The sequence below is a fragment of the Tetrahymena thermophila genome (genome assembly GCF_000189635.1).
Source record: "Tetrahymena thermophila SB210 genomic scaffold scf_8254610, whole genome shotgun sequence".
In the NCBI taxonomy this organism is placed as follows: Eukaryota; Ciliophora; class Oligohymenophorea; order Hymenostomatida; family Tetrahymenidae; genus Tetrahymena; species Tetrahymena thermophila.
Window position 1 is genome coordinate 168,902 of NW_002476380.1, and position 11,631 is coordinate 180,532.

Below are 11,631 nucleotides of genomic sequence, written 5' to 3' on the forward strand. Positions count from 1 at the left end.
TTAGTAAAATACAATTAAGAATATTTCTCAGATATTATTGCATGTTATGATGCCTATATTCTAGTTAAAAGATAATACTTTTAACAATATAATTACTATCGAATAACATTACAGGAATAACAACTGTGTAAATTTATTAAAATCTAATCAAAATAATCATTAATGATTGTAGTATCTCAAAGTGCTGACTTATTAATCAGCTCTTTTATAATCTATGAACTACCTAGTTATAAATTTGTATAGTCATTTCAAATGTAAGAATAAATAATTTACAGTCAAATAGCTATCATAGACAAGTTTGTAATATTTTATAATTCAAATGATATACAAATTTATACATTATAGATTACTCAATCAAATAATATCACTAACATTTAATTTACTAAATTCTAATTAATCAGTCAAAAATTTGTACTAAAAGTTTTTTACGAGATTTAAAACCAAAATTTGATCATAGCAAGTTAAAACTAAATACAACAATACTAGCTTGATACATAACAGAAAAACTTTATGTTACTAAAATAGGTAAATTATACTTAAATCCAATCAATGTAACACAATTAAAAGTATGACACTATTACTATTTCTATAATTTTAGAACAATAACCATCTAAAATACTTTTCTTCAGTGGGAAAGATTTAAGTTTAATATCTTCTTTTTGGTTTTATGAAAGTTATTTTTGTACACAAAGTTTATTTTATAATGAATTTTTTGTAATATGCTCTTCTTAATCTACATCTTCAACTGCTGATTCATCTTATTTATTATTAATAGATATAAGAAAAAAGTTAGTAAAGGTACTCATTACCATTGATAAAAATTAAGTATATTTAATGAATTTATTATAAAGTCCTTTTTAATAGTATTCAGAATACTTCACAATAACTTACTATACAAAACAAAATAAAATCATATCTTTTATAGATTTATTAGTGCAGTCTCCTGATTCTAGCACCATAAATAGTTAAGGTTAATTATAAACTTATTAAACATCTTATTACTAGTTAGAAAGTGAATGTAATTAAATTGTCATGAACAAAAAAGATAACAGTATTCTAGTAGGCTGTGAAAATGCTAAAATATTTTTTAAAAAGCCAGTTGATAATACTGAACCTAAATTTCAGTAAAGTTAAAAAGGCTAAATACTCAATAATTTCATGACATTTTCTGAATCAGATATTTTAGTTTGGTTTAATAAAATCTACGTTGAATTCTATACTTTTTCTAGCTTAGAATATCTTGGAAATTATCAAATTGAGTAGCCTGATGAGTTTTTGATTGATTTTTTTTAATTTACTTAGATTAAGCAATTTGTAGTGTGCACTGTTAAAAGAATATTAGTTTTCAATATAACAAATAAAAGTAAATAGTTAATTTTTCTAAATTTTTTATTTACTTTTTTTTAAAAAAAAAAGATATCACAATTGCTTCTTAGAGTTCTCAATTTGAGGATATCAGAGGGTGGATTGGTTTAGGCAATTTACAGTTAATAGTAGGATATGGAAGTAATGTATTCTAATTAAATCTGTCTGATAATTTTTCTCAAAAACTTATTTATTAATAACTTGATTCAAACAAAAAATATGATTGCAAGAAAGATAAAAACTCAAATATTATGGTTTGTGCGATTTATTCTTCTTAACTTAAATCTGATTAGTAAATACAGCTTCTTAAATATGATTTTACATTAAAAAAAGAGATTTTTAAAATCTAAGAAGTATCAGTATAAATTTATTGTGGAGTAATTATTGATTATAATAACGGTAATATAATTCTTTATGGTGACTAAGTTAATATCTTTGATTCTCTGGGAAATATTTTAATTAAATAGTCATTTAATCCTAAAGTGATCAAAGTTATGTTCTCCTTAGAAAAGTTGATATTTTTCAATGAAATATGTAAATTAATAATTTTAGACATTTAATTAGGTGTGGGTTTGATGTATCGATATATAGTATTGATTAATTTTTAAGAAATATCTAAATCAATCAATATTAGCAAAAATGAGCTAAAATTATTTTTTTTTGCAATATTTTTGTTCATTTTTTGAATATTATTATACTGTAAATGCTCATTAATTAAGGCATTCCCTAAGCATCTTTTTTGCCCAAAAAAATGCCTATTCAAATTTTTTTCTGTGAACAATAAAAAGTGCCTTAATTAGTTGATTTTTTTCTGCCTTAAACAAAATATTTTTAAAAATAAATATCGATCATTCAATTTAAATAGAAAAAATTAGAGATAATCATTATCATTATTAATTCAACCTACTGTTAATAAATTTTTTTTTTTTAAACACACCATAATCGAAAAAATAAAAAATTTAAGAAAAAAATGTCTTAATTAATGAGCATTTACAGTAATTGGAAAAATTACCTTTTTTTGCTCACAAAAAATTTTTAGAAATTTTTTATTGAAATTCTCTATTTCATATTTTAAATAAATTAATAATATTAGTTTTCAATTATTTTAATTTTTATTGAAAATTTTTTTTAAAATATCGAAAAAAAAAAATCAATATGATATTTATTTTACTTCAATTTATCGATTTCGACCAACGAAAATCATTAGTATCATCACAACATTAATTGTTAAAACTTATTTTTAAATAATTAAGCTTTTTCTATCTTTAGAAGAGATTAACCAGAAAAATTGGCAGATGGTAAATTTTTAGGCTCCCTTCTTGGATCAATAGTTATGGAAAATAAATAACAGTTCTGTATTTACACAACAAATATTGCTTACGAATTATTTTACATTATTGATTTAAGTTCTGGTATTAATAATTAAATAAGACATTTCTGATTTTTATTTTTCTTTATATTAGGAATAAAGGTAGGAACATAAGATATAAATATAGAAAAGCAGCTTATTTAAGATATGAAGTATGATGAGAATTCTTATTCTTTAATAATTGCTTTTTAATCTAATCAAATCTATCGCTTTTCTGTTGAATAAGGAATCAAAGTTGTTTAGACTTATTTTCATCCTTCTTTTTTAAAAAGCAACTTATAAATTAATACAAAGATTTATTTAGACTTAAGATATGGAAAGCTAGTTATTGGGTTTAACTACTTACTAGCGATATTCGAGTATAATTAAAGTTTTGAAACTTTTAAAGAAATTAGACTTGTTTAAAGTCAAGATTATGCTCCAGATAATAAAAATTAGTAGCTTTCACTTTCTTCTAGTTTCCCTTCTGCATATTTTTTGGGACACGCAGGTTAAATTTGGAAAATAGAAAAAAATTTTACCCAACTGAGTAACTTATTTAAATACTCTTAACTTTTAATACAAAAAATAGAAGTAAGCAACCAAAGTCTATAAATAAATAGTGTTATTTTATTACTATTTTGCTAATCAAATATCTTATTTGTAGATGAATCAGGGAACATTAAATTAGATCTGTAGTTAAAATACATTGAGAGTTTTTAAATAGAGATTCCATAACAAACAGAATCTAATAATATCTTTCTATTTGTTATTGATGAAATAAATTAAGTAAGAGTACTTTAAGTAATTTCATTTAGAATTTAAACTTACTTTTAGTAACAATTAAACTGTAACTAATTTTAATATCATATCTATGAACCAACAATTAGCTCAACTATATTTTTAGTATGTGATTTTAACATTATATTTTATATTAATTTAAATGATGAAAACCTTGTTGTACAAAAAATAGCTTTACCCAGTTAAATAATTCATATCAAATAGTAAGAATCATTATTATATTGCTGCTTAAAAAAAGGAGGAGTATTTATTTTCTAAAAGTTAAAACAATCAATTGAATTTGTACAGATTTAAATACTTTAAACAGAATCAAATATTAATAACGAACAGAATCTTTAATCTCCATAAAATATAAAACTATTCCAAATTCCATATTATAAGTTAAATCCATAAAATAGATTATTCTTCATATGTTTACCAAATTATAAAACTACTGAAATTTATTAATTTAATGTAAATATTAGATAAGATAACTAAACATTAATTATTCCTCCATTGAAAAAACTGCTAATGGCTAGTTAGAATATTATTGATATATCTGTTGACCAGAGATTTATCTATTTAGTTACAGCATGTTAAATTAATTTGCATGACTTATTTAATTTTTCACTACTAAACTATTTTAACGTGAATTGTAAGCTTCAGTTTAGCTATTTTAATCTTTTGAGTTATGAAATATTTGCTGTAATATATTCTAATCGAACTCAAATATTTTAAGTTAACTAATATGACTATAAGTTTATAACTCTTGTAGATAAAACTTCAAATGATATTAGAATACTTGATCTTTTTTTTCATAAATATCAGTAAGGGATCTATAAAAATTCTGTAGAAAAGTATATCCTTTACACTGTTATAGATGATAAATATAACATAATGCTTGAAGGTTAATATATTTCTTAAAACTTATACTTTTAAGTAAGTAATTAAATCAAAAGTTTTACTAAATGCACAAAAGTTTTTGAAATAAAAAACAATTACTATAACTTTTTGAATTAGCTAAATACAATCTAATCTTATCAAAATTAAAACAACAGAATTATTTTGGTTAACTTAGGCTAGGGACCATCTCCTTACATTTACTTCTTGTTGTAATTTAATCGCAAAGAAATAACCATTTTCGGTACTTAATAAACAGTAATAACTCTAGAAAATCTTACAAAAACAAATGATGAGATTACTCCAAACATACTGATCAATAACTCCATCTTGCTTATTCGCTCAGATTAATAAAATATCTGCTTCAACTAAAACATTTAAAAATTATCACTTAAAAATTTAAGAGTAGTTGGAGAAAGCAAAACTAATGATTATGGCTAAATATTAGATTATACTTAAATAGAAAATTCATAAATTTAATATTTCTATTAACAATATATAATCATACAAAATTGTACAATTTCAAGTATCAAGATATCAAATATGTAGTCATTGTTTTTTATAAAAAATGCCTACAATGTTATAATTAAGCGTTTGATAATCGATAATTGCATTTTAGATGAAATCTCTGTACTTATACAAATTTAAGATGCTGATTATGTTCAAATTGAAAACTTAACCATTACAAATAACTAATTCTTTAACATTTCAAGTATTTTTCATTTTGAAAATATAAATAATTTGTTATTTAAAAAAATAACAATAATTAACAATTATCCTTACTCATAAAAACCCTTCCTATAACAATCATAATATTTAACAAATTCTTATGTATTTTATTTTATTTCTACTCATTACCTCAAAATTACTAATATGATTGCTTAATCTAATGTTTAATTAGCAATAGTTTACTCTTAAAATTTTATTGAAAAGCTTAATGAAATTTAGTTTCAATAAGATGATGAAATATTATTTAATAACTTAGTACTAGAAGGAAATTTATATACTAGCACAAGGGCAGATTTTTCTTTTGTTTAAATTAAAGGATCCCTAATTTCGTTTGAGTCTTCAAGAATTTAATCTAATCAGTGCAATTAGTGTAACGGCACGATAAGCTTATATAATTTCATAAATATCAATATATAGCAATCTTCTTTTATTTCAAATATAGCTTTAAATGGTGGAGCATTCTTTATTAAAGATACTAGTTTAACATATGGGCTAAATATCTCATCATCTAAATTTACTTCTAATGTAGCTCACTTAAGTGGTGGAGCTATATACTTAATTAATTCTAATATTATTGATATTATACTTACTAAATTTAGTTCAAATAGAGCTTTAATAGGAGGCGCTATTCGCTAAATCGGTGCTTATTCAGATTTGCTTTTTAAGAAATAAGATTTACTCAAAAGCAACTTTGTGATATTTAAAGATAACAAAGGATTGTCATATGGAAATGATATTTGTGCATATCCATCAAAAGTGTTGACTCACATAAAAATAAATAATTTGTATGATATAAAATAATGCAATAACAAAAGTATATACTTTGGTAATGAAATTTAAGATGTAAAGCTAAGAAGTGGCATTTCCATTGATGTCAAAGTTTATTTCCAAGATTAACAGTAATAAATTTTAAAAATAAACTATGAAAATTTATCTGAATAAGAAATATAATTGCTCGATTAAGAATATTAAAACACTATTATCTATTTAAAGTAAGACATAAATGATCAAAATGGTTATAAAATAGATGGTGGTACAATTATTTCAGCACTATAATCATATAATTTTAAAACACAGTCTTTTGACTTTACAAATTTAATCTTTACTGGTACACTTTAAAAATGTTTTAAGTTATAAATACAATCTCTCTTAATAAATTAAGATTTTTTATCCTTTTTAGAAATTGGATCTTACGATGGTGCTTTTACTATTTGTTTTGATATTTGCAAGTAAGGATAAATACCTATTCTCACATCAATAAATGAGATAGTATGTCGTGTTTGTGAAGAAGGTAGCTATTCTTTGTATTAAATGCCAATCTAGTATACATTTGAAAGTATATAAAAGGAAGATTTTAAATGCTAAAAGTGCCCATAAGGATCTCTTTCTTGCTAAGCAAATGAAATTTTATTATTGGATGGTAACTTTTTTTATAGCATCAATTTTATCAAAAATATTCATAACATAATATATTTAGGATATTGGAGAAGCGATGACCAATCTGACAAAATTTACACTTGCAATTACTTATATAATAACTGTGTTGGACAATCATAACACTCAAAGAATTATTGTGCTGAAGGATATTTGGGTCCATTATGTTCAAGTTGCGATATTTTTGGAGAAGTATGGGAAAGTAGATATATTTTACTTCATGATTTGACATGCAAAGAATGTTAAAAACCTTATATTTAAATCATTTTAATTATCATATTTGTAATTACTTTATTGATAATTTGCTTTCTCATACTGCGATTAATTAAACAAGGCATATAAAAAAACTCAATTTGCTAGTATCTGAGACATATGAAATTACTACCACTCTCTCACACTTAAATAATTTAAAGATTTTCAATCATAAAATGCTTAATAAATTTTCTGTAAATCTCAATTATATGCAACTTAAAGGATGGAATATTGCCTCTCAATGTTATAGAGTTATTTAGAAATCCCCTTCTATTCTTAATTTACAAATTTGATTGTTTTTACCCAAAAGATTACCAGCCAATAATAGTGGAATTAAGAGTTTACATGATAGCAATTTTCTCAATTTTTTTTTTGGTAATGATGTTAACCTTTCATAAGGAATCACGAAAAAGTTTAAACTCTAAAAAAATTCATCCATTTATTTACTAGATTCTAAACTTTATTATTTATTTGTTTTCGCCTTAGATTATTAAGTAAATTATTTTATTTATTTATTTATTTAATTTATTAATTATTTAATAAAAATTTATAAATTTAATTTTATAAACTTTTAGATATCTAATAGAGAGTATAACTTGTTTTGAGGTTGGAGATGAAGAATATTTAGTGGTATATTCATTGTAGAAATGCTATGTAAATGGTACTGGCTATGGTTTATTTGTAAACATAGTTGTTATACCATCATTAGTTTTGATATTTCTTTAACCTTTGATTATTTTCTATAAAATTAGAAAGTAAAAACATATTTTAGACTATCTTTTAGTTAAGTATAAATATGGCTTTCATTATATAGAGTATAACTCAAAATATTATTGGTGGGATTTGCTAAGAAGTTACTTCAAATTTGTAATAATACTTGCAACATCTATCATTTACTAACAGGATGATTTTTAATATTTCTTTCTTCTGATTTTGGCAACTATCTATTTGAATTTTTAAAGCAAAAGGAAAATCTTTGTGAATAACTATATTTAGAAATTAGAAACTATATCATATACCATATTAATTTTATAATTTTCAATACAATACATTTAAAGAATCTACACATCTTACATATTCATTCTAAATCAAATATTCTTTATGATTTATCTTGTCTTTATTCTGGTCTGCCTCACAATAATATTAGTGAATATAGAGATAAAATGTTTTTTAAAGTAAAAAGTTAAAATATGGATTTTAATCTATACAGTATTAAACAAATTCTTATCACATAAATACTTATCACTGATATTCATAAATAAACCTAGATACATAAAAAGCGGTCTAAAACCTCTTCTAACATGGAAATACTTACTAAGATAGAGATCAGTTATCATTTAAAGCAAAATAGATTATCTAAAATGTTCTAAAGATAAATAGCTGAGTAATTTTAGGAAAAATATTTATATTTTAATTCAAACTTATTAAATTTTATCCATAAAAATATTTAATTAATTTATATTAAAAAAGAACAAAATATAAGCAACTTGCAGGTAATATAGTAAAAATAAGAACGAACAAATACTAATAGATCAAATGATAATATTTTTATAAGAAAAAAGAAAGCACTATCTAATTCTATTAATTTAGAATCCTAATTTTAAAGCCATCAAGACTGGAAGCACTCTATAAATAGTTCATAAATTTCTGAGCACAACTTTGACTTAAACAAGCTAAAAATTTAAGCTGTTTTCTCTTAAAATAATTCATTTTAACATAGTATATTTTGTCCATCGTCTAAAATTTAATAAAAAAATTTAGTAGATGATGAGTTAAGTAACTTCGATATCTAATCTGAAAAATCTTAAAAGCATCAAATTAATTTATGAAATAAACTAAAATTTAAGAGTTTATTTTATTTACATATTTATAGTTTGCTGATATAAATATAAACATTACTGTTATAAGCTGCATTTTTATAGATAATACAAACTTTGGTACACTAAAAATAATATTCAGTTTAATTGTTTACGTACTCCATTAAATATTAAAAACTTTACAAATTGATTTACTTCATCATGTTTTTATTTTTATATTATATTTTTAAAATTTATTTCAAAAATTTTTTTAAAAATTAATTTAATATATTAGATAACAAAGCACCTAACCTACCTAATTTTATCTAAAATTTTGAGAAGCCTTAATTTTTCAAATTTTGAAAAATAGTAAGTCAAATATAATTTCATCAAAAAATCTTTATTTGAATATACATTAAATATATAATAATCTTATTAATATTAATTAAGGTTCATTCAAAATAATTTTTTTGAAATTGTATGCACCTTAATTAGAGTCAGGAAGTAATTAATTTTGATGCTATAAAAGTTTTTTATTCATTTAAAAAATTTCATAAGATTAATTAATATTCTATTTTAAATTTAATATTTACTTAAGTTAAATTAAACAAACAATAAAATAAATATTCATTCATTATTTAAATATTAAAAAAATGATATATTTTCAAAAATTTATTATTTTTATTATTTGTTTTTTTGGATTAAGATTAAATTAATTTATTTTGTTTCATTATTAACTTGAAAACAAAAAATAATTTTGTAACAATATTTATATATTTACTAAATTAATAAATCATTCTTATATCATCTAATTTTTGTTGTATATTTATTATTATTATGCATGATTTGTATCGAAATAGTTATTACTAATTTATTATTACTAGCTACTACTTATTATATTTGATTATTGATTTTACAAGCAATTGTTTTAAATATATAACTTGAAGATATCACCATTTGTTTAATTTTATAGCTCAGATATAGTATTTCTTGCATTATAAAAAGAAATAGGCATATTTTTAGCTCTTGTAGGTGAGTTTTCTAAACATTTTTTCTCACTTATTAAGCTATGTTCTAGGAGTTCATTATATAAACCTTCTGCTTTTTGTGAAATTTCTTAATTTTAATGGTTAGTAAATTACTCAATTAATGTAAATAATCCGATTTCTTAAATCTACTTCATGTATTTTCTAAATTATTAATTACTAGTAAACAAGGTAATTTACTTAAAAAGAGAGCAAAAACCTTAAATAACTACTACCATCAAATCAATATCTGAATTAAATTTAGTAAATAGCATTTCTATAAAATTTAATAAACTTTTTTTATCTATTAAGGTTATAATTGTTTCTGCTGTTGCGCTACTAACTAAGTTTCCTAAAAAGAAGCCTAACTCTTTCTTTACTTTAAAAGAAGAATCATCCATTAAACTCCTCATTAATGGCTTGTAGATTTTCTCTTCAAGAATTGAATCTTAAACACCCTAATCTGGAATGCAAGAAATATTAGAAAGAATAAAAGCTGCTGTTTGTCTGTGTGATTCTTTACCAGATTCGATTACTTTAATAATTGAAATTAATACTCCGTTGTCAACTAATTTTTTAATATATTCATCACAACATTCACTTACAATTGTATTAAGTAAAGTGAGAGATGAACCTATTAACGATTTATTATTATAAATTAACCATGCTAACGTATTATAATCATCCTCTGTGCAAACAGAGATATTTGAAGAATCATATAATATTAAATGATTTAAGCATTCTATGACATATTTTTTTTTAGAATCAGTGTCTGTTATTCTCAATAACAACAACAATAAAGGTGTCAATTAATATGTCTATTTGTTTGTAAAATAAATTAATTTTTAACATTTCTTCAATTCAATAATATCAAAGAGAATCTAAACAATCCTCAAAATAAAACAATAAATGAAAGAAAAAATCAATTAGTTACTTCTTCCCTTTGCACTTCAGGAATATACCTAATGAAATTCCAAATAAAAAATAAGAGTGAATCATTAAATCTTTCAATATCTTATTCTGTACTTTCTTCTATAACACTTAATACTGCAGTCACTATATCTCTATCAACTAACTCAGAACAAAAAAATGATCCAAATTTTGAATCTCCTGCAAGATTACCCATAGTGTGGAAAAGCTATTTTTATATTCAAAAGTATTTAATATTAACTTACAAAAATAAAAGTAAGTATCCATACATTATCAATAATTTTTGACGATTTTGAGTATTGAAGAGCCTCGATAAAGTGATTAAATATATTTTTCTCTACCATTTCATTTAAATTCTATTTATTTATTATGCATGAAAGCTATGCTAGAATGTAATAACTATAAATCTAAAGGTCTTCGTATTGTAAATACTTCTAAGATGTGTATACTGAGCAGAATATATGTAAATTAGACTAAATCATTAAATTTAAAACGGATGTCACTTCAACCATTACTTCTTTTTTACAATAATGATCTATCCACTCATAAAGCTATTTCATTATATCTTAGCATTATATAATATCTTTCATTTTATGAGAATCCTATAACTGTTGCATTACCTTATTCAACTCCCCTGATATTTCTAAGATGTTTGGTATTTCATTTGCTCTATTGTCTTTTTAAGTCATATCCTCCATACCATGGTTGTTTACTTGATCTTAATATAATTAATTATTTTATGAATATTATTCTTAATTTTCATCATCCTAAGCTTAGTAACCATTATTTTCAAATAACTTGCTATATGACTAATGTATATTCTTCAAACGCTTTGATTAAAGTTCTTATTAAACTTTCTTTCTTCTAATTTCTACTCTAAACTCATTCTTTTTATGTGATATAACATTTTTAATCTAACTTTCTTCTTCTTCGTAATAATCCATATCTATATTGCAATTTTTAATAATTAATCAAATTTTTTTTTAATTTAAAAATATTATTTGTTATTAGTTAAAATCTAAACATAATATGATTGATTTTGGCGCTTTTAATTTAATATTTTTCGTAGGAG

At 22.2% G+C, this 11,631-nt stretch overlaps 3 protein-coding genes across 3 annotated transcripts; 2 read left to right on the top strand and 1 right to left on the bottom strand. All coding sequences in view use genetic code 6, as the record gives it.

Annotated features, from left to right (window-relative positions):
- The first annotated feature begins 705 nt into the window (after positions 1 to 705).
- TTHERM_00335670 (hypothetical protein) lies at positions 706 to 2,884 on the top strand. The gene is made up of 6 exons (XM_001017535.2): positions 706 to 1,363; positions 1,417 to 1,506; positions 1,699 to 1,764; positions 1,833 to 1,899; positions 2,619 to 2,777; positions 2,829 to 2,884. Exons 1-4 carry the CDS (start codon positions 835 to 837, stop codon positions 1,892 to 1,894), a joined length of 747 nt encoding a protein of 248 aa, XP_001017535.2. The 5' UTR covers positions 706 to 834; the 3' UTR covers positions 1,895 to 1,899; positions 2,619 to 2,777; positions 2,829 to 2,884.
- A 1,506-nt stretch (positions 2,885 to 4,390) lies between these two features.
- TTHERM_00335680 (transmembrane protein, putative) lies at positions 4,391 to 8,637 on the top strand (the record flags this gene model as incomplete). The annotated part of the gene is made up of 4 exons (XM_001017536.2): positions 4,391 to 6,542; positions 6,600 to 7,302; positions 7,384 to 8,192; positions 8,279 to 8,637. The coding sequence occupies 4 exons, from the start codon at positions 4,391 to 4,393 to the stop codon at positions 8,635 to 8,637; spliced, it is 4,023 nt and encodes a 1,340-aa protein (XP_001017536.2).
- Positions 8,638 to 9,397: 760 nt separating this feature from the next.
- Positions 9,398 to 11,503, bottom strand: TTHERM_00335700 (importin subunit alpha, putative; the record flags this gene model as incomplete). Its single annotated transcript, XM_001017538.1, has 3 exons — positions 9,398 to 10,447; positions 10,564 to 10,767; positions 10,829 to 11,503. The coding sequence occupies 3 exons, from the start codon at positions 11,501 to 11,503 to the stop codon at positions 9,398 to 9,400; spliced, it is 1,929 nt and encodes a 642-aa protein (XP_001017538.1).
- Positions 11,504 to 11,631: the final 128 nt, after the last annotated feature.